This window comes from Mesoplodon bidens, assembly GCF_964165515.1.
Source record: "Mesoplodon bidens genome assembly, chromosome: 10".
Taxonomy (NCBI): Eukaryota; Metazoa; Chordata; class Mammalia; order Artiodactyla; family Ziphiidae; genus Mesoplodon; species Mesoplodon bidens.
Genome location: NC_138172.1, coordinates 65,164,452 through 65,187,780, shown reverse-complemented (window position 1 = coordinate 65,187,780; position 23,329 = coordinate 65,164,452). Strand labels below are relative to the sequence as shown.

General features: G+C 50.2%; 1 protein-coding gene across 2 annotated transcripts in view; it reads left to right on the top strand.

Moving 5' to 3' along the window:
- Nucleotides 1-1,784: 1,784 nt before the first annotated feature.
- LRRC1 (leucine rich repeat containing 1) overlaps nt 1,785-23,329 on the top strand; it is a 128,916-nt gene continuing 107,371 nt past the window's right edge. The window contains exon 1 of one of the 2 annotated variants that reach the window (XM_081245128.1): nt 1,785-2,125. In XM_081245128.1, coding sequence (XP_081101254.1) covers nt 1,967-2,125 — 159 coding nt within the window. In that variant the 5' untranslated portion in view covers nt 1,785-1,966. The remainder of the gene's footprint in view (nt 2,126-23,329) is intronic. The other variant, XM_081245129.1, reaches the window with a different exon arrangement.

The window sequence follows — 23,329 nt, the reverse complement described above, 5'->3', positions numbered from 1 at the left end:
CCATTCCAGACCCAGGCTCTCAGGCAGGAACCACAGTCTCCCACTAAAGGTGGCACAAATTGGGTTTCTGGAATGCAAGAATGAAGGAAGAGTGACTAAGGTTCAAAGTCCGGGTAACCTTCCTTGAGAATGTAGGAATCAAGCCAGCACAAACAAAAGACAAGGTGGAGTGGGTAGGGCAGTGGAGTTTAGGGATTGATTTGAACTAGAGTTCAGGTGATAATGCCAGGGTAGAAACAGACAAGGCAATGGTACTTGGACCCATCCTCACTGACTGGGAAGTGAAAAGCTGTCCTAGTAGAGTTGAAATGACGAAATGTTCCCCTCCCCACTCACCCCAGGAAAACTGTCTGGTGCACGGTTGGAACTGAGACCACATATGCCTTGCAAAAACTAGTTTCAGACCCAGATTTGCTTTGGCCATGTAGCACACTCAGCTTTCAGTCTTCTGCAGAAATGCGGATTCCGTGGCTCCAGATTTTAGCAGTTTGGGGGCAGTAGTGGGGGTGGAAGAGCCTGGGTGGTGTCTACTCAGAGGTCACAGGCCCAGTTCACTTGAAGCAGAAGGTGTGAGGACTAGGGGGGTGGCCAGGTGGGGAGTCAGAGTAGACCCCCAGAAAACAATCCATAAATGTGATTGGTTTTCACATGGTCAGCAACCCTTTGCGAAGGAGCCAGTTTGGTTATTTGGAGATAGGAAGAGGGTCAGTTCAGGGTTTTGGTCCTAGTCCCTTGATACGAATCAGGGGCAAGGGAATGGTCATTATCACCCAGTAGTGAGCCTCCTGGGTCCTCCCCAGCTACTCCCTGGGCTGCAATCTACTGTTCGCAAGAGACCGGGTGTTGGTGCAGAAACGCAGAAGCCGGATGGAGGATGCTCAGCCGGAAGCCCCCACGCGACCTGCCCCACCTCTCCCGCTCCTCCCTCCTCACCTGTCCAGGCTAGTCGCCAGGGACCAACATCTGGCCAGGCTGGAATGGGCTCAGAAACTAATCTTTGCCAGCTTGTTTTTGTATGTGGGCTTCTGATGGGGTGCATCCACATCTGTAAGAATCTCGCAGACTCTCTGACGCCTATGTTGGTGGTTTGCGGAGAGGGATCTCCTATTACTGTGTACAGAGACGATGATTACTGAGAATGCTACACAGCCTGCAGGCGGTGCCCGAGGACCAGGGGCAAGGCAGGGGCCGGGGTGCCGTGCGGGGCCGGGGGCGGCCCGCTCACTTCGGGGGGTGTTGGAGCAGCGCGCACGCAAGTGGCCAAGAAAGCCGCAGCCAGGGCGGCGGAGACACCTCAAAACCACACGGAACCTTGGGGCTCCGGCCGCCCACGGCGCGCAAGGTACGCTTCGGGGCGGTCCCGCCTGACCCCGGAAGGGAAAGTGGTTTTGGGGAAGGGGAGCGAGGAGAGCGAGTTAAGTAAAAGTAAAAAACAAAGTTATTCTGCTCCCCCCGGGCTGCCTCGCCCCTGCCTCCTCTTTGCCCCGGGCTCCTTCAGAGGGGCTCCCTCCGATGCCGCGACATTCCCTGGGTCCCAGCCTGAGTAGGGGGACCGCGAGCGTCTGACCGCTGCTACTCCGACCCTCCGGATCCAGGTCGCCGCGAAAACCCGGAGCGGAGCATCCCTCGGGCAGGAGCCGCCCTGGGCGCGAGCCCACTGGCGCGCATGCTCAGTCGCGCGGCGGCGGCGAGTAGGAAGCTCAGCGCGGCGGTGGCGGCGGCGGCGGCGGCGCGGCCGGAGGGTGGGAGGGGCGCAGCAGCGGCGGGCGGGGGCGCGGGGCCGGGGGGGGGGCCTCTCGTCCGAGGTTCCTGGGCGCTTTTGGGAGCGTGGAGCCCGGCTCGAGGTGCGAGCGAGCACGGGGGCCAACGAGCGCGGAGTGGGCGGCGGGCGGAGCTCAGCCGCCGGGAGGGCGGAGCGGGCGGGGAGCCTAGGTCTCCGCGGCTCGGGACCCGGCGGCGGGCGGCGATGTTCCATTGCATCCCCCTGTGGCGGTGCAACCGTCATGTGGAGACCATCGACAAGCGCCACTGTTCTCTGGTCTACGTCCCCGAGGAGATCTACCGCTACGCTCGCAGCCTGGAGGAGCTGCTGCTGGACGCCAACCAGCTCCGCGAGCTGCCGGAGGTGAGTGTCCAGCCTCACCTGCGCGCAGCCCTGGGGGAGCGCGGCCGAGCCCCGCCAGCCTCGCACCCTCCTCTTCCCCCCACCCCGTCCCCTCCTCTCCCCTCCCCTCCCCTCTCGCCCCCTCTTCCACCTCGGGACCCGGCAGGCAGGTCCCGCGGAAACCACGTCTACGTTCATTCACCTGCTTCTTCCTCCCACACTCCTCCCCCTCCCCCTCCCGAAAAGTTCCTTTTCTTTCTATACAAAGCGACTTGCTCTTTTCTGAGTAGTCGCTGTAGCTTGTGCAGTTGGGAAAACGTTCTGTGCCGATAAGTAGTTTATAGACATATCTAGGTACTAGCGCCCGGCACTTGTGACCGGGCAGGTGAGGAGCCAGGTGGCCGGGGCCGTTCCCGGCTGGAAGGACCGAGCGCGGCATCCGGCTCCCGGGGCGGTCTCCTTGTCTCGCATTCCCCGATCGCTGGCCGGGGCGCCTTTTCCCTTCGGCCTGGACTGGGCCGGGAGGAGGTGGGCAGCGCGCGAGAGAGCCGCGCTATCTCGGCATCTTCCGAAGAATGTGCTCCGGGCTTTATCGCGGGTGGGCCGTGCCGGGAAGAGCCGTAGCTGCCCGGGCTCCGGGACCGGCTGTGGGGGGCGGGGCAGGAGGGGGGCTGCGCCTGCGGAGCTGTGGGCAAGTGCCCTGGTGCCCTGCCTGCGTGGACCTGTTGCGTGGAAGGAGCCGCGGTGAACGTCAGCAGAGGCTCTGCCGGGTGGGCCAGCCTTGCAGCCGCCGCTCCCAGAGCGGCCAGGTTCAGCCTGCTGACTTCTGCCCTTGCAGTGATGAGTTACCTCTTCAGAGTTGTTTATGTAAATTAATCACCCTGCCGCGGCCAGGCTTGTCAAGCGACACATGCTGATTGTGCTTTAATGGAGGGTCGGGGACTGCGAACTTTTACCCTTCGAGCTTGCCCGGGGAACTTAGCTTGAGTAAGCCTGAAGGAGGAAGGTAGCCCAAATGCAGGGCTGTGCAGGAAGTCGGGGCAGTTAATCCGAAGGTGTGCAGGAAGTAGGGAGACTGCTGGCAGGCGAGAGAGGACCTTCCTGAAGGCCCGAGCGTTGGAACTCAGATGTCTTGCAGGACCCTTTGTTAACACAAAGCCAAGACATGGTCACAGAAACACTCACCAGTCAAATGTTCTGGCATGTTAGAATGACCCGATTTGTCCTCCAGCCCGATAAGAGTGTTTTAAACAGCAGAACTATGTTTTTCTCAACATTTCAAGTGTTGTTATTCTTCTTGGATTAACTTTCCTTGGTCTGCGTAGAATTGATTGGATGGTTTGCTGTGTGCAATGGGGGGGGCGGTGATTATCCTCACTAGGATCTTTGCAAAGCCCCCCAGGCTTTATTTAGCTTAGAAGCACAAAAGCCATCCAGTTCCCTCCGGCATTTATTATTTTGTGGGCATTTTCAAACACATGGTTTTATCTGGCCTTTAGCTTCCTTAAATTTGACTTAAAAGTCATGAGTTCACTTACTGCCTTAAGTTATAATAAGTTTTAGGCATTGCTACTGCCAGGAATATAGAATACTGTATGTAATTTAATACTTTTCAAGGGCTTCAGAATAAAGTTATTAAAGCTTGAGTGAAAAGCTGTTAGACTAGAAATGTTTCAGTGCTCTTTGTGGTGTTTTTGTTTGTTTGTTTTCTTTTGTAGAGCTGGAAGATTTCCTGTGACTGGATTGGCTTTTCACTCCCTTCTGCAAAGTTTGTGGGTTTGTCTGTAATGTTGGGAGATTCAGCTTGGTATGGGAAATTATGGGGTTTGGATGTGTCAGGTATTTCTACTGATTCTAAATGGAAACTTCTCAGAAGCTCAAAATACAGTCTGATAGCCCTCAGTAAATATGGTAATAAACAAGCTTTTCAAAGGCTAGAAGTGATCTGGCATATGGGTAATTGCTCTTACAGCTCTTAAAGTAGTTTCATAGTTTTCAAGTTATGTAAAATCTGTTTCTCCCTGACTTTTTGTGTGCCTGGGTGTGTACAAGCCAGACTCCAGCAACCGCCTTCAAAACACGGATGTTTCATTCACAGTCTTTGCTTGGGCATCCGTTGTCTCCCGTCTGAGGTCTGCATAACTCATTACCGCTGCTCACTGCAGTCCTGGCCCCCTCCCCCAGCCCCTGTCTTCTTACCTGCCACGTCACCAGTGGGCCTCTTCTGCGGACAAACCTCCAAGGTGCTCGTGGTGGTGGCCATACCTGCATTATGTTCTCGTCTCCGCGATTCATTTGCAGCCAAAGGGGAGGCCTGCATCCCCCAACCCCAATAGCAAAAGTACACATGCTCCCCAGCCTTCAGCACTGAGAAAAGCATCTCCTCTCCCTGAAAGTCTGCAGCCTCTGATTTGCTCCAATCCCCTTGTTTTCCAAATTGAGACTCAGGATTGAAGTGACTTTCAGGGCTGTGCAGCTGGTGTGATACAGTCGCTATGGCCAGCCACCCCCACCCCCCACCAACCCCGCCACAAGCTCTCCCCTTTCATGCATCTGCCAACTGAGCAGGAATCTGGACTATTGGGCTTCTCACCCCCATCGGGACCTCAGTTATTTAGCCCCTCCTGGTTTACTCCTGTCATGAAAGCTTGGCCTCAGTAGAGCCTTTATTGACCCTCCAGGATTTGCTGGTTGTGGGGGATACAGAGATTAAACAAGGTTTAATCAGCAGCTTTGTGGGGAGACAGTGACTTTAGTACAGGTGTGGTGGTTGTGGTTGGAGCGGGCACTGCAGTTATCAGATGCCGCCGTGGGTACTGACCTAATCTGCTGACCTTTTGCTGAACTCACATCACTGTCCTCAGCAGTGTCCCCACCCTGTGAGCCTCTCATGGCTGCAGGGGACTTAGAGCCCTCACCTTTGGCCTCACTACCCCTTCCCATCCTCCAACTGGTCCCCTTCCCCAGCCCCATCCCTTTGGGATGTGTGTTAACAGAGACACCTCGAGGTGCCCCCTTGGGAGCACGAGCTCCGCGTCCAGTGGGTCCTGCTGGGTAAACCCCTGTTTATCTGTTGACTGAAGGCTGCTGAGTCTGATGCAGATCTTTCTCCTCTGCTGCTTTCTTGTCCCCTGAAGCTCATCACTGCTCCAGCATCTGTCCTTCTCTAATGGAGTCAGAGCATATCCAGGTCTTCAGAAGTGAAGGTCATCCATGTGGTGCGGTTGTTTTGTCTTCCTCTCCTGCCTTCCTCTCTGTGTTCCTGATGACATCAGTTTTCCCCTCAATCTGTGCACGATGCTCAGATATCTTCAAACATGTGTTTACTGTGGTCTCTCTAGACCATTGCAGGGCCTGGTCTACTAGGCAGCAGACACTTGGAGTGAATGCTCTCAAGCCTCTCTAGGTTAAAAAGTTGAGTTTCATCCTGTCACCTCCTCTTAGAGTTCAGTCAGTCCTTCCGTGATTGCCAGATGACATTATTTCAGATACCTGCCCCTGCCCTTTCTTGTTTCTCGTATCCTGCTTTATTTTTTTCCCTAGCCCTTAGAACATTCATCACCCCCTGATTCCAGACTGTGTCCTTGCTTGCTCGTTCTTTGTCTCCTCAGCCAGAACTTAAGCTCCATGCCAGCAGGGGGGTTTTTGTTTGTGGCTGAACCTAGGACAGTATCTGGGACACAGTGGGCATGCCTGTTGCCTGGATGAGTCCTCACGTGCTGTCATGGGGAGACAGCCCTGTTTCTTTGCCATTGTGATTGCCTGTGCCACGCCTGACTTGTACTGTGCACTGGTCTATTGGAATTAGTAAAGACACAGATGTTCAGAATTCAGTGGTCCTCTCCTGCCTATCTTTGTTCTCCGTCTCTTCTATGCTGGACACTTTTTTATTTTGGCCGTGTGTGAGGCTTGTGGGATCTCAGTTCCGCAGCCAGGGTTTGAACCTGGGCCCCCGGCCGTGAAAGCACCAAATCCTAACCTCTGGACCACCAGGGAATTCCCCTGTGCTGGACACTTTTGACCGCCTTGTCTTTTCGAAATAATCTTCGTGCCTTGTAAACATAATTCCTGTGTAACGAGACTTCAGCCTCTTCGCCTGTGATCTGTTGAGAGGATATCCATCCCCACTTGGAATAAGTCCCTTTTGTCTTAAACCCACCGTGTTTTAGTTTAGGTCTGGCCCCCTGCACTGGCTTCTCTCCCCAGCAGTTCCATTTCTGGAGGCCGGGCCAGCCATTCTTCCTGGCTCACAGGTTCAGGGACTTACCTTCTTGTCTCCATCCATCCTGTCACTAGGTCCTGTCATTTCTTCCTTGAGAATGCCACCTTCCCTCTGCGTCTCTGTCTCCCCCAGCTGGTTTCCCCTGGATCCCTGCTGTGCGTGTCTGGCCGTCCTCTACAGAGGCTCTCAGGGCTGGTCTGGAAGGAGCAGGGGGCAAGGCTGCTGGAATCAATTCAGGTGCTGCTCCATCACTTTCATTCTTTCTTCAAGCCTCGGTTTCCTCACGTGTCACAGTAGCACCTACTTTATAGGGTGGTTCTTGGGATTGAAGAGAGTATGCGCACAGAACACTTACAGTTAGGTCTGTGATGTCTAAGATCTTTGTGGATACTATGGCAAGACGCTTTTATTAGGAAACCATGTTTTTTTCCCCCATATAACAAATTTATAATATTTATACAGTTACTCAATTCTTTCACCAAAATATAATATTTTCTTGATTTTTGAGGAAACAATGTGTATTAAACTAGAGTTTAAAGACATCTTCCTGGGAATTTGCAAGTGATTTTTTAAAACCAAAAGTAAATTTTTAATATTCTTTTAAATAATAATTAAAAAAATCATAGATTCTGTAACATCCAGATGACCTTCCAAATGAGGCATGTCATAAAGATTTCCTCCCAGCGTTAGATTGCGAACCCCTTTGATTGTCTGTAGCGAAGGGGAAAGGACAGATGTGGACTTATCGCAGAAATTGTGTTTTGGGGCCAGATGAGGGCTGGAAGTACATGAACAAAGGGTTCACGATGGTCCGTTAGAGAAGAGCAGTGGCTGGCTGGCTGAGGGGATGCCAGACCCACGGTGGTAGAGCCCCACAGAGTTGCCAGGAACTTGCTCCAGGTATTCTTGTACTTAACACACTGTGTGAGCAGTTGAGCACATGGAACAAAATTGCATCATTGTCATACGTCATGTTCAATGAAAGCTGAGCTCTCTTTTATTGGTTTTTATCCAATTTTTACATTGTCTCACCTTACAGTTTTATAAGGGCTAAAGCATATGAAGCTTTAGATTTGGACAGACTTAAGTGGCATTATAATGAAAATAATTTAAGGCAAAGCCCAGGAGGAAGGGCGTCCAAGAGAGCACTTGCCCCTGAGAGCCGTGACCTGCACATTTCTCAAGTTAGGGAAACTATCTGAAGTTCTGCTTTCTCAGAGAGCCTGCTGCTGTTACACAGTTTAGCTCTTGGTTGTTTTCCTGTTCTGTTCCGTGTTAGTCCAGTGCCCCTCCCTCATCTCCTGTTCCCTCTCCCCCCCAACCCCCGCTTTACAGGTGAGGAAACTGAGGCCTGGGGAAGATGTCATTTGCCCCAGGTTGGTGGATGTTGGAGTGCCTTTGATTAACTTTGAGTATCTGCTACTTATTAATAATATTCTACTAGATGCCACTTTCTGAGATTTTACTGAGCTCCAAACATTGCATTAAGTTCTCTCTAGAAATTATTTCCCTTAAATGGAACCACCGCTCACTTTAGCCCTTATATTTCCAGTTTTGCCAGTGTGGGCACCGAGACTTACTTAGGGAGTTGTTTCGGAGGCTCGTGTAAGGAACTTGGCCAAGGTCAGCTGTGGAGCCAGGGCGTGCCTCCAGCTCCGTGTCACTTGCCCCTGGGGACAGGGCCTGGCCCTGTGACAGCTCTGATGCATCTCCGTCTTTGGGGAGCTGAGGGAAGACTTCAGAGGGGGTGACATTCACGTTAGAAGGAAGAAAAAACCTGTCGTGGTCGCCAAAGCCCATCCTTCCCAGGTGGCTCGAGCGAGGCTGCCCAAGTGGTCGCGGGACTGGAGAGGGGCCAGGAGGGGTCTGGACGGTGTGTCAGGAGAGGCGCCGCACAGGTGGACCTCTCTTCTGGGAAGGTGGTCCTGGGAGGAGCAGAGGATGCTGTCAAGAGCCGCCGTGGTGGTCTGGGTGGGAGGAAACCATCTGGCACTGGTGGGGTGGGCAAGGTGGGATGGATCAAGGACGTTCAGGCAGGGGGTTTCCTGCCCTCTGGTCCAGCACCATTTCTCCTCTTCCCCCTGCCGTGCTGTGCTGACTGCCTGAGGCCCTTCATCAGGGCTCGGGGGACACTAAGCACAAAGCATTTACCTCCTTGTTGTGGACACATTTTCCTCGATTGTGGGGCGTGTCAGCATTGAACTTGTAAATTGCTCGCTAAGCTGTGTGTAGGCATTGGCTTAGGGGAGAGATGGACAGCCAGAGGTGCTGGGGGTGGGAAGAGTTTGTTTCTTTTTTTTTTGGTTTCAGTTGAATTGGGTCATCAAGTTGATAAAATTGCAGCCGTAGTAACCCTGGAGATCCTGTGGGTTCTTTTTTCCCAAGTAACATGAGTATGTGCTATGTGTGTACCGGACCACGGACCTCAGTTTCCTCTGTTCTCTGCTGATGCTTTAAAACACTGATGCTTGGAGCCTTTTGATTTCCAGAGTCACTTGAAGTTAACTCGTTGCTGAAATGTTGCAAAAAAAATTGCTCAATTCTTTGAGAAAAAGTAAAACTATTCACTTAATAAACCTTTCCTAGAGTTGAGAAAGTTGTGTCATGCTGGTAACAGCAAAATGAACCCATTTCCCCAGCCCCCCTCCCCTCTTCCCAGGGGCTTCCAGAGAGAAGGGGCCACTTCGGCCCCTCCTCACAGCTTCTGGAGCGTTATCCTCTCTACCAAAAATTGCAGCTTCTGTAACTCTGATACTTGGGTACTTGGGATTTCCTTAAAAAGGACCCTTTACCCAGGCTTGAAATTTGGGGGGTAAAGCATAGCTGATATTTACACAAGAGGGTCAGAAATAGCAGTGTAAACATTTCTCAGCAGTGATGACAAAAATCCCAACCATGGTCTCGCCGAGCCATGAACGGAAGCGTTGGGCTCTTCTGGGTGTGGATCCAGTAAGGCTGCAGGCTTCTCTTTGCTCACAGAAGTCTAAAGGAAGTTTGCCTATTTTAGGATTTTCCCCAGAACACGGGGCTAGATGTTTGTCCTCCACTTCATGGGATAGTTATGAGGGGCGATGAGATCATGGGCCAGATCTTAGTCAATGCACAGGAGAAACTGCTGGATGTCCATTTACTTTCTCTTGGGTATTATTTAGTGGACAGGGATGGTAATTTACTATTGCATGTGGTATTTTAGAAGATCTAATCGAGTGTGTGTGTGTTGTGTGTGTGTGTATGTATGTGTATGTGCCTGTAGTGTAAAATACTTTGAATTTCTAGAAGTAAGATGGAATACTAATTTTTTTTTTTTTTTTTTTTTTTTTTTTTACTTATCACTGTTTGGAAGAATTTCCTTATCCAGGCTGTAACTTCTAGATTCCAGAGAATTTGACTCAGTTGGGAGACATTTGGCATTTCTGTTTCCGAGAACCACAAGGCATGGATTTATCATGTGGTGGGTGGAAGGTGTTACACCTAATTGTAGTGTGTTCCAAACTGATTCCTGGATAGCGTGGCCTCCCATCCTGACTGCTCTGGTCACCTTTCTTTCCACAATCCACACCCACTTCTGGGGGAAAGATAATCGAGGGACTATCAGCTGACTTGTGGTGGACGTGGGGAGCTTGAGTCAGATGAGCAGCTGTGAAGCCCGGAAGAGAGCTGCCAAACCTCTGAGGAGGTGACCTGGGCTCTGACTGCCTGACCTGATGTGGAAGATGCTGTGACCTGGGCTCTGACTGCCTGACCTGATGTGGAAGATGCTGTGACCTGGGCTCTGACTGCCTGACCTGATGTGGAAGATGCTGTGACCTGGGCTCTGAATGTCTGACCTGATGTGGAAGTTGCTGTGACCTGGGCTCTGACTGCCTGACCTGATGTGGAAGATTCTGAGGCCTCTGAGGCTCATGCTGTTAGTGCAACCTGCCTGAATTTGACTATGATGTGGCCTTGTTTTGTCTTATTATTATGTGTTGGATGCATAGAAGAATTCAAAGAACAAAAAATGTGACATTTGGGCTTCCCTGGTGGCGCAGTGGTTGAGAATCTGCCTGCTAATGCAGGGGACACGGGTTCGAGCCCTGGTCTGGGAAGATCCCACATGCCGCGGAGCAACTGGGCCTGTGAGCCACAACTACTGAGCCTGCGCGTCTGGAGCCTGTGCTCCGCAACAAGAGAGGCCGCGATAGTGAGAGGCCCGCGTGCCGTGATGAAGAGTGGCCCCCACTTGCCACAATTAGAGAAAGCCCTCGCACAGAAACGAAGACCCAACACAGCCAAAAAAAATAAAATAAATAAAATAAATAAGAAGACCCCAAGATCACTATTAAAAAAAAAAAAGTGACATTTTCCTTGATTCCTTCCAAGTGATACCAGACATGAACAATTTTAGAGCGTATCCTTGTAGACTTTTCCTCTTCACATACCACCATATATTTATCATTGTTAAAAGGAAAAGAGGACTCCTATATAAATTACTTCTATATAAGTTACTATATAAATTGCTTCACGACTTGCTGTTTTGTACTTAACTCCGTATCCTGGATGTCTTCTGTGTCAGTATGTATAGATGTTTGTTAACATCAGTGCTGGTGCTGTAGGTTCCCTTATATAGGCATGCCATGATTTATTTATTTCACCATTCTCCTTTTGCTGGACATCTAAATTGTTCCAAATTTTTGCAGCGATGAACTACACTAGATTGAATGTTCTTGTTCATATTACTTTGTACACACATGCAAACGTTTCTTTGCATGGGTTCAAGGCGCATAATCATGGGATGAAAGGGTACATACTTTACAAATTTCAGTAGATGTTGCTAGCTTGTCAAAGATGATTATTTTTTAAATCCGAGTTGGGTGGAGGCCTAGTGATAGGAGACATCTACCCACCTTACAGCTAAAGAAGTGCAAGACGAGTGAGGTAAAGTGATGGATCAGAGCAAAATGAACATATGGGCGGTCCTCTCCCACTCCTGGCTCCAGGTCCTGTGCTCTTTCGGGGGGCTGGAGAAATAGGTGGGGAGATGGGTTCTGTCATCTCTGCCCCCCTCTCTCCTCGACTGGGGCTGTTTCCCAGAGACCTGGGAAGACCCTTGAGTGGGCTTCCGTCAATACGATATTCGTTCCGGGTCTTTGGAAGACTGACATCTAATGCTTGCATTCAGGTGGCTTATGCTGTTTAGTCGAGCAGAGAGGTTGGCATCACGGAATTCCTAATGTGGGTTGACTTGGTTTCTGGAGCAGGAGGGCAGGGCAGCGTGCAGGCTGTGGGGGGGCCGGTCAGCTCCTCCCTCCGTCCCTTCTACTGATGTGTTGCTTCTGGCCTGGATCTCTTGCGTGGTTAGGAGATCGACCCCTTAGCTGTGACACCTGGGACAAGTAACTCAGCCTCACTGGGCCTCAGTTTGCTCATCTGTAAAAAGGTACTAATAGACCCCACCTCATGTGTGTGAAGAGTAAATGGGTTACTGTGTGTGCTGGGAACATTGTCTGTTACATAGACGGCACCCAATCAAATCTGCTGGCTATTGTCATCATTCTTGGCTGTTTTGTGAGAGAGGCTTCAAACCCCTTCGTCCTGTCTTCTTCAAATCCTGTCTCAATTCTTGGCGGGAGACATCTTTCTAAAACACAGATGTGATGGGCGACTTCCTGCTGCAGTGGCTCCTCGCCTGCGGGGTACAGCCTGGCTCTTCTACCTTATCTCCCATCTCTTCCCTGCTTGAACCTTGCGTGTCAGCAGCACTTAGCTGCCCTTGGTTACCAGTCTTTTCATGCCTCAGAGTCTTCATTTTTGTGCTGTGTCTCCTGGGAGTTCCTCTTTGTTGGCTTCTTTGTCTGCCTCCCTGCTGGTCATCCCGTGGGACACAGCTCAGGCGATCAGGTTCCTCTGAGAACACTTCCCTTCCCTCTTCTCTGGTTTCTGGGGACACCTGTGTCCTTACTGTTACCTCTTTGAAATGATCTCTGTCCCCCATCGAAGCCACAACACACCTTTTCTTCTTTGCTTTCCTGCTGCGTCACAGAGCAGACATTGAAGACATATTCGAGCAGCATTCTTGGGGACGTTTTCAGCCCTTTTGGCAAGTGGATTTAGAAATGGGTTGGGGGCAGACTGTAAGTTGAGCTCACCGATTACTCCACGAAGAGCCGGGCTCTCTGCCATCCTTGCTTGTATGGATGGCGTCACGGTGGTGCTGGCACTGGTCTTGCAGTTGGATAGCCCTGGGCTTGTGTCTGTGCTCTGACTGACACTAGCCCTGACCTTGGACAATTCACATAATCTCTCGAGCCTCAGTTTCCTTATTTGTCTTGAAGAGGTGGTGTTAGGGATGTTCAAGGTCTCTTTGAGTTCTGACTTCCCTGGATGCTAATTTTATGACATTTTATGACTCGATGCCACAGCGCTAACCTGAGGGGGGAGTGGTCCCCACTTGTGCACGTGACCCGTGAGGTTGCTCAGTGAGGTTTAGTAGAACCAGAAGTCCAGGCTTAATCATTATAATCAAGGATTCGATAATAAGGAGAAGCTGTTCCAAACGCTTACCCTCCTGCGGTCAGTTGTTGATTCCCAGAACCAATTAAGGGAAAAAGATCAGCAGATTTTCTTTGGTTAAAACACACACACACAGACACACAGACACACACAGATACACACAAACCCCAACAACCTTTGAACACTGAATTTTTTTCCCCTGTGTCAGTTGCATTCTCCCAGCTTTTAGAAGTGAGGTAAAATAGGCAACTTGGCTGGGGCTTTTTGTCTCCTTTTTAAATGAACTCAAGCAGAGTTCAGAGGCGGTTGTTTGAAAGTTCACTCTGGGTTGATTTGAGCACCCGAGAGACTGTATTTTGGGAAACCTAATTTGGGGACTGATGATTAAGGAATATCTATGGGTTAAAATCAGACTGAGGTGGCTTTTCGAGGAGTATATTAGGATCAAAAGCTACAGCCTTCTACTCTTCTGCTGAAATTTGCTTTCCTGACTAGATGTTGGTGTCAGGCTTCCCAGGCAGTGTGATTCAGGAGTGGGGGTTTGGGGGGTCGATCTCTGCTGGGTCCTGGCAGACCCTCACTCCCCCTTCCCCTATGCACCCTGCATCTTTATTGAGTGCCGGCTGTGCTACAGGCATCCTTCTCTCTGGCAAGGTGGGTATCTTGCCTTGTCCTAATGGAGCTTCCATTCCAGGTAAGGGAGACCGCTGGTAAATGGATAAGCAAATAAGAATTTCAGATAGTGATCAGAGCTATAAAGCAAACCAAATGGGGAAATGTGGTTGAGAGCCATGGAGAGGCTTCTGTTTACTCCGAGAATACCTCTCCCAGGAGGTGACCCTTGCCCTGATGCGGTGAGGCAGCTGTGTGAACAGTGCAGAGCTCCTTGCAAAGGCTCGAGATGAGTTTGGGGTGTTTGTGGGCAGAACGAAGGTCAGTGCGGCTGGTATGACAGGGTGGCGGGTGGAAAATCAAGGTGAACATGTTGGTGGGGTTAATGTATGTCCGAGCTCAGAGACCCCAGTGAGGAGTTTGGATTTTTTTTCACCAATTGAAAGTGTGGCAGATCGTAAGCCTATAGATATCTGATTTGTGTTTTAGAAAGTTCACTCTGCTCCCTCCTCGAGGGAGGAAGGGTTCACAGAGCAGAGAGACCTGGAGAACTGATGGGGACTTGGACCGGGGTGGTAGCAGTGAGTGAGGAGATTTATCTTGGGGGTAAAGTCAACAGAACCTGCTGATGTATTGGATGTACGTTTTTGGGTTTATCAACCGGGGTGCTGGCAGAGCCTTTATGGGGTTTGGAAGGACCAGGAAAGGGAGTATAGTGGCATAGGACCTGGTAAGTCCTTGAGTTGGGGTGTGGTGAAGTGTTTATGAGACCCAGAACTTAGGGGTGGAAGCCTGGGTATGGATAATTATAATAAAGACAGCAGACATTTTTTGAGCAATGTGCCCCGAGCTGTGCTTTGCCTAAACACTTCCCATGATGAACGCATTCAATCCTCGCAACAAACATAAATAGCTTTATTATCCTCTTGAGGACACTAGGACGCGGAGAGATGACTTAACTTGCTAAAGTCACACAGCTAGTACGAGCAGGGCTGGGGGTCACACTGGGGCTGTCTGGTTCAAGAGCCAGTGTTCCTAACCACTGGACCGTCTTTCCTCAAGGTCACATGCACAGAGACCACGTCTTTGGCACTGAAAGCCACCTGATGGGCCAGGAGTTGCGTCCACTCTGAGAAAGGGGACAGAGACACCTGTGCCGCCTGGGTTATTTTTGCATTGTTAAGAAAAAGAGCACTGAGCTGAAATATTTTAAAAATTAGGTCACCAAATATTAATGTGCTTATTCACGCATAATCTTTCAAAGAAGATTAGTGGCACCCATTGTTGGGGGCTGGATTTTTTTTTACCTTCAGGAGAGAAAATGAGTGCTGGTTTTATCCTAGGAGTGTCTCCATTATAATTCTGCTGCCAATGATTCAGCTATTATACTATTGATCTCTGTTGTCAAAGCATGATATCAAGTGATCAGCTCATGATTCATTTACGAGTCTTGACTGTAAAGGTCAGACTCATAAAGAGGTTCGAATGTACTTTCTGGAAGTATACACATTCCAATACTGCTACACATGGACGCTAATAAGATTAGGTTAATAGAAGCTATGCGTCTTATAGGAGATGCACCTTACCTAGTAGCATGTGACAGTAATTCACCTACCTTGATTTGCGATAACTTGGTTCTAAAATGGCAAGAGGCGGTAGAGGAAAGTGTCACGTTCTCTCTGAGAATGGTGGTGATTCACTGAAGTTACACAGAGGCCAAGAGAAAGCAAGCCCTACCCCCACTCTTCAACCTCACGCATGCCCACCCCTCTTTAGAACTTACTGTTCGAAAAGAAAAACTGTCTCAAGATGTCTTTGTCAGGCAAATAGAGAAGGGGGTAATTGCTTGTGAGGTGTAGTTCCTGTAGTCTTTAAAAATTTCTATATTCTAAAATGTTTGATTTCGACGTTCGGGTTTAGGTCCAAAGTAAGTCAGGTAACTTCTTTGGTTTCAGCTCACTGGTCATTTCCCCTCATAGAGGGTTTCAGCCTTGAAGAAACAGGAGCGCCTTTGGAATATTCTTGTCTGCGAGTAACAAACATCTCAACCTAAGATGCCTTAAGTGACAGAGGCACTTAGGGCCCTCACGTGTCAGGAGGCCCGAAGGAAAGTTAGGGCTGGTTTAGCAGGTCGGCAGTGCCGGGCACTGAGGGGACTCCTGAGTGACTTGCAGTTCCTCGTATGGTGGCACCCGGGGATGGGCATATGCAGAGTCACGGGTGGATCCTGGACTCTTTTTCTGGCCTCTAGTGGGAGGCAGGGAGGCAGGGAAGGTGAGGAGTAGGAATACGGGGTGGGGATGGGTGAGGCTGCAGTGCTCCTGGAAGGAGGAGGGGCAGAGACAGCGCCCGCCTGCTGGCCCTTGCAGATGCCCGCCTTTTGTGACGTCTCTCTCGTTTAAACCTGTATCTTCTGCCAGAAACACAGGGACCGTCTGCTCAGGAAAAGTCTCCGGCAGGATTGATTTCTGTTCCAAGGTATTCTTAAGAAAAAGAAAAGCTTGGACATGTCGATGTTTTCCCTAGGTTTCCTTCTCACTATGTGTGAGAGAAAATTTGTGAGAGAAGGAAAAATAAGTCAAGAAGATATTATCAAGATTAAATTACCAGATATGCTTATTTTCTAAGTTGTTAAATTCTAACATGCTAAGTACTTTTTAGTACTTTCTGACTGTGGTCTTTAATGGTTAAATTTCTGTGACTCAGTGGTCTCGCGTCTTCCAGACCTCCGTGCCTGTCGGTTGCTGTGCGCTCCGCTCAGAAGCCTCTTTTCCAGGGCAGATGCTGCCTCCTCTGAGAAGCCCTCCCAGCTCTGCAGCCATACCCATGACCCCATGTCCCTGCAACCACCCCCCTACCTTCCCCCACCCACCGCAGTCCCTCTTGACTCACCTCTCTCCTGCTGTTCCTCAGGGTTAGACTTAGCTGTGCATCTGTTTGTTTCTCTCGGTTTGTCATCAGGGACTTGTTTTATGCATCTCTGTCTCAGACAGTGGGGAACTCACTGCTTTATTCACAGGAAATGTTCAAAAAATGTCTGTTGCATTGAAAAAAAAGTTTTTATGGGGTAGCTGAGATACATAAACCTTCGTACATTTCCCTTTGGTGCCACAGTGTGGTGAGTTACTCCGAGGGGCTGGTGGTGCCGCAGTCCAGCCTCAGTCAAGTTCAGCCTGCGCCCGGTGTCCCTGGGGGGACCCGCCGGCAGCCAGCAGGGCGTGTGGTGGGGCTTTGCTGTGCACTCGGGTGGGAGGCTGGGGCTGAGGCAGTGCATCCTGCCGGCGCAGGGTCCAGGGAGAACACAGCATTGGCCCTGCTCAGGCCTGTGTCTTTGCAGAGGCGTGGATGAGGAGTGAGATGGCCAGGCGGTGCGGAAGGTCTGCCCACGGGCTGGACTGCCTGCCCTCGCCTTGGAAGAGCGGAGGGAAACCTCAGCTACTGTTTTGAAAACACCCAGTGGAGCTCTTTGCTGACCGCCTACCGTGTTTCAGACGCACAGCTAGGCATGTACACAGGATTTGCCTGGTCCTCAGGTCAGCCTTATGTGGGAGGGTTTTTAAAGGCCCCATTTTACAGATGAGAACACAGAAGCTGAGCCCTTGCCTGAGGTCACCCACGTGGGAAACAACCTGGTGGGAAGTCCAGGTCCGGGGGCTCCAGAGGCCCTGCTTTTTCATGCCATGTTCTCATGTGGCAGAGCCAGGCTGGGGGTCCTGAGATCAACACGCAGCTCACGTGCATTGAAAGGCCAGTGAACTGGGTACTGGGTGTGCAAAAGTGAGCAGTGGCATCCGACACCCGGGCATGTCGTGCCGAGCCCTTGGAGCTGGTGGCACAGGCTTTCTAGGGGTGGAGGGAGGCATGTACAACCCAGCCACATTTTTTTTTTTTTTTTTTTTTTTTGCGGTACGCGGGCCTCTCACTGTTGTGGCCTCTCCCGTTGCAGAGCACAGGCTTCGGACACACAGGCCCATTGACCATGGCTCATGGGCCCAGCCGCTCCATGGCATGTGGGATTTTCCCGGATCCGGGCATGAACCCATGTCCCCTGCCTCAACAGGCGGACTCTCAACCACTGCGCCACCAGGGAAGCCCCCCTTTTTTCCTTTGTTTTTTGATTTTTTTTTTTTTTTTGCCAGCCACATTTTTAAGGAGAGGGACAGCCGGAGCCCCGTTGTGAGTGGCTGTGAAAGCCAGGTTCAGGAGGCTGGTCCTTATTTTGTCATGGAGGCGTGTCGTCAGTGGAGTAAGCCCCGGGGCTCTGATCAGACTTGTGTGGAGACAGCTCAGCCTGTTGATAGCTTGTGCGCAGATTTTCAGGGGAGCGGGACAGGGGCAGGGTTTGGTGACTGACTGGCTTGAAGAGTCTGGGCTCAAGGATAACGACTGAGGTTTCAGCTTGAGGAACTGGGTACCACCCTCAGAATTTGAGGACCGAGGGGAAGGGTGCGTGTGGTTAATAAAAGATCAGGGCTGGGGGCTTCAGTATTCTCAGTGGAGGATGGGGTGGGGCACCTGCAAGGTGAAGGAGGAGGGGGCGGGGGGCGGGCTCAGGGCATTCCTGGGTGGGTGTGAATTCCCGGGGGTGCCTTTGGCCTTCGTGGGTTGTTCTGTTTTCCTCCAGAAGGCTTAGCTCTACTAGCCTGGGATAGAGGAGGGTGGGGTGTAGGTGCCCAGTCCACCTGCGGGGGAGGCTGGCAGGATGAGAGGGTGTGAGGCCCCTGAGGTTTCTGATGCGTAAGGTTTGGGATGCTGTTTCGGTGGAGAGAGGGGGAGCTTCCCGCAAGGGGAGAGGGTCCAGGAGAAGCAGACGTGGAGGGAGTGGGAGAGGTCGTGGCAGGTCTGGAATATCGGAGTCGAGGTGAGTGACGGCAAGCAGCTCGGAGTGGGGTCAGCGTTCCAGGGTGTGACCAGGTGAGGATGGTGACGCCCAGGGTGTGGCGGTCACTAGCCTCAAGGAAGCCAGGGGCTGCGAGGCTCGCCTGTCTTAGGATCAGCTGTGCAGTGGCAGGTGGGGGGCGTGGGATGGGGAGGTCCAGCCTGAGACAGGCCCGTGGGCAGGAGGCGCCCACGCCCCATCTGGAGGGGATGCCCCCACCTGACCAACCCAAGGTTGGAGCTGGTGGCACAGGCTTTCTAGGGCTTTTTGTGAGGGCCTCCTGCTACTGCCTAACTCAGTGCTTTGTTTTTCTTTTGCCGGAAAACAAGATTTTCTATGTGAAGTCTCCTGATTTCTAATTGTTGACATCTTATTATACAACTTAAAAACCACACCATGTATCAAGTGCACAGGTTGGGTTTGTCGTCCCCTCTGCTCTACAGACCCTAGGACTTTGCAGGGGTTGGGGGGTGACTGGGAACTGGAGCCCACTGTCTTGGTAGCTCCGGCGCCTTCCTGGGCATCGCCTTCTGTTTGGAGGATGGAGGTTTTAAAGATAAAGACCTAACTAGCTAATTAGTTTCCCAGTGGGAGCTAATAGGGGGGTGATAGTAATCTGAAGCCTTTGGCTCAAGTGAACCGCAGATCCTGATAAAAATGTGTGAGCAGTCCCGCTCCTTTCCTCTGGACAGAGCGTCCCTCTTTGGCAATCCTGTTTCTTTTTCCTTTTTTCTAGTTTGCTTCCTGACTTGTTCTTCCTCTTTTGCTTCCTTCCAGCATTTTCTTTCCTTACCCTTTTGCCCATCTCTTCTTTCCATATTTACTTTCTCCCCAGTTAATTTTCTCACTCAAGTTCGGCTCAAGTTAGTTGGCTAAAGCAATGTGTAGATCAGTTTTTTGGGGTGTTGATTCAGTAAGCTTTTATGTTCTATTTTCTTAGTTTTCAAATTTGGTGAATGAGCTGTAACGTAGGCACGTGTGCATCCAGAGGCATGATTTGCCCTTCAGATTAATCACCCTGCCGGTTTGACTCAAATTTCAAAACCACTGTTTATCCTCAGGCCCCCCACACATACCTTTGACCATCCCTGGAGTTTGCAGGTCTTTGTTCCTTTGAAGGGACATTTGATGTTTGGGACAGGCTGGGACTAAGTCTAGAGAATAAGGTTATGGATCTATCTGGGAAATACCGTAGTTCCCTGAAGCACTGACCCAGGTCTTCTGTCTTGCTGGGTGGAGGGAGGGGCCCCAAGGTGGCTCCAGTGGGGAAGTGCCCAGATGTTGGAGCAACGGCGCCTGCCTGGGGTCTGTGCCATTCTCTGTTCCGTTTTCAGCCTGGCTGTAAAGGCTTTGAGTCCAGACACACTGTATTTGTGAAGTGATGAACCGTTAAATTTTCCCTCTTCCAAAGACATTTTACTTAGACCTGGAGTTAGGTAACGAAGGTATGATTTCTCTTGGCCTTTGAAATACTGCAGTGGACTCTGAGACCCGTGTTACTGTCTTCGTGGGCCTTTTGGGCTCTAGGCTCTACGTTGGGAGGCCCTGGGGTCTGGGCTCCCTCAGTGGGGACTGTAAAGAATGATGTGCATGTGGCCACACGCCGGCGCCGTTGGTTGGTGACCAGCACACGCACGAAGCAGGCTTGTGGCCGCGCTGCCTCCCCTGGCTGCTGGCCCGCAGGCACCACAGGGGTTCGACTTGGTTCTTTATCAGAAGCACCTGCGGAGTTCTTTGGAAACCTATGGATTCCGGAGCTGCATTTCCAGAGACTCTGATGCATTACGTGCCCGGGGAGGGGGCGCCCCAGGTGAGTGGTGCTGGGGGTCCCGCAGCCACACCCTGAGAACCACGGGTGCGGTGGGCTTTGGGTCGAAGGGGTCAGGTTCCTGCCCTGCCTCCTCTGTACTGGTTCCGTGGTCTCGCCGAGTTACTTCACCATCTTTGAGCCTCGTTCTCTCCTCCTTTTTGTTTGTTTGTTTTTGTTTTGTTTAACTTTTTTTTTAACATTTTTATTGGAGTATAATTGCTTTACAATGGTGTGTTAGTTTCTGCTTTATAACAAAGTGAATCAGTGATACATATACATATATCCCCATATCCCCTCCCTCTTGTGTCTCCCTCCCACCCTCCCTATCCCACCCCTCTAGGTGGTCACAGAGCACCGAGCTGATCTCCCTGTGCTATGTGGCTGCTTCCCACTAGCTATCTATTTTACATTTGGTAGTGTATATATGTCCACGCCACTGTCTCTCGTCCTTTAAGTGAGGCTGGTGATGCCATCCGGGGAGGGCGTTGTGAGGAGTGCAGTCCGTATACACAGGGCACCTGCTCTGCTTGGCACATGCTATGGTGCTCATCACCTAGGGTTGGAAGTCAAGGGTCTCCAACATACTCTGAACTTCTGGTGTATTTGTCAGAGGGAGTGGTTCGCTGCTTTCTCCTCTGGCCTAGAGTCCCTTCCTCTGTGGGGCCCATGGATGATGGGCCCCCTGTCCTGTTGTCCCTGGTGTTTGTGGCTCAGCCTATAGGTCCAGGTGTGCCATGGGGCCCTTAGTGGCCACAACTTGAGATGTGCCCTTCTCTCATTTTCTATTCTACTCTCCCACTGGGCCCTTCCTCTCGCGTGCTTGCATGTGTGCACACACGCGTACACACACACATGCACGCACAGCTGAGCTGGTCCCAAGGAGCTGTATCTGAGGCCTGGCTCAGGCCCAGTCCTCTCCCCCCAGGTCCCTGAAACATGGTGACAGTTGTCTGTGGGCCTGGCCTGCCAAGGGGACTCTGCAGCCTGTCAGAGCTGGCTTCTGCCTGCTGGGCCTGCAGGGAACTCAGGCTCCAGTTTTCAGGGACAGACCTGGGTTCTCTTCTCCCTCCCCTGCGTCCACAGGCTAGTGAAGCAGGCTCAACACACAGACAGCTGTCTCCGTAAAACTTCGTCTCAGTCAATGTGACCTTGATCTTCCTGGAAGACAGGCAGGCCAGCTTTTACAAAATGTTTTGTTTTTATTGGTTTTTAATGCTAGCCCCAAAAAAGAATGCCTTGGTTTTGCCCCAGGGTTCTGTCAAAACAAAACCCTTCCCATATCCAGGATAGGAGCAGGTTTGCCGAGGACCCGAGCATGTTGCTGTTGAGTTTCCATCTCCCCTTTGTGACTTTTGAATAACTCCGCATTCTTTTCTCGCTAATCATTTAAAATCTTAACTGAAAGTTTGGCTTTCATAACGTGAGCAATTTTGGCAAATGCATGAAGGTGTGTCTGATGTAATTCCAGTCTCAGAAGCAGGTTTTAAGTAAAAGAGGCTTTAATCTTCAATGCCTTTGTCACTGGGCTATTCATTAGATATTTTGAGGATATAAATTACGGTGAGCACAGTACCAAAGGGCACATTTTTGTTTCTCGTTTGGTATATTTCCTTATTCTTGGCTTGCTAATTATATTCGGTATAATTTAGGCTTGGACTACAAAATAGATGTTGGGTCTGTGTTCTCTGATTGTTATACACTAATACTTCTGCATTCATTACCTGATGGAATATCCAAATGTATTTTAGGAGTTGAACCCCTTCATCTCTCTCCCAACAGCCTCTTGAATCTTAAGCAAAAGAAACACGTGGGGAGAGAGAATTCATGGAGTTGGAAATTCTAAGTGCCTGACGCCTATAGAAATCAGTCAAAAGCCTTTTTCTGTGTTCATTTTGAGTTACCAAAATCAAAATAGAGCTAAATTTGTAGTCAATGCTTTTGAATATAGCTTATTTCCATAGAATATTTAAATAGTATGTTAAAGTTCCTTATTCAAGATTTTAGTAATTTTCTAGTATTCTTTGTAAACTAGGTATTTCTTTGAAAGTCAGCTCATGGGGACTAAAGGGAAGGGTGATGGGTATGTACTGGCTCTTCTTTCCTGTTCTTTCTGATTCACGCATCGTGTGAATGCTTTCCTAGGTGCCAAACAATCTGAAACAGTGTGAGGGCTCCCTAAAAACCCAGCTGTCTTCCTCTTTACAGACATTTCATCACATTAGTTTCATGGTAAGACAGAGAAGATAGCCAGAATTTTAATTAGTGCTTCAACTTTTAAGCTAAAAAAATTCAGTTGGGTTGATATTTTTGATGCTGGCAATTGATTTTGGGGGGTAGTATTTTTTTCCCCGCCTCTGATTACAGAAGTGATACTGATGCCCATTTTGGGAACCTTGACAAATGCAGAAATGTTTAACGAGGCAGAAGAAAGTCCCCCATAATTGCACCTAAGATTCGAGTCCCTGACTTCAGTGAGAGGTGGTGATTGTCTAGAGCTCCACTGCAGGGCATCCAGCTAGCTCCCCAAGGAGCCCAGGGGGGCATCCTTCACCCTCCAGCATCCTGGCTACCACCTGACATTGTGGATGTCTTTCTCTCTACTGGACTCGGAGCTCCTTGAGGGAAGGGCTGCCTTAGTTTTTGTATCCCTAGAATCTAGAGTAATGGAGGCACTCAAAAATGGTAAAGTTGAAATGAAATTCCGTGCATTTTAAGCTCACACCATTGAATTACACACGGCCAGTGCTGTACCGTCAGTACTTATTTTTTTGGAATGTCTAGAGATATTTTAGAGAGCATTTTATATTTTGAATATGTAGTATATGGACGTGGTAAAACATTAAGACAGCACCAAAAATGTGTATAACGAAAAGCAAAAAGCAGTGCCCCTTCCTGAGTCCCAGGCCTGCACTTCCCTTCAGAGGAGAAAGCCACTCTTTTATTACCTTGTATCTTTCTAGAGGTAGTCTGTGCATATACAAACACCAATGCCAATTATCTTCTAAGCAGCCTGCCTTTGGGATGCAGGGCAGGGCTGGACATGTGAGTGATAGGGCCCTTCTGGAAGCTGTTGCTGCACTATCGATGAAAATTGGAAGCCCAGCCCAACAATTCCAGCTCTGACATTCTGTTTTAAAAATAGAAATACCAACGTGTCAAGATGGAGATTGAAGAATTTTTATTAATGCATTTTTGTGGTGGCCAAAAAAA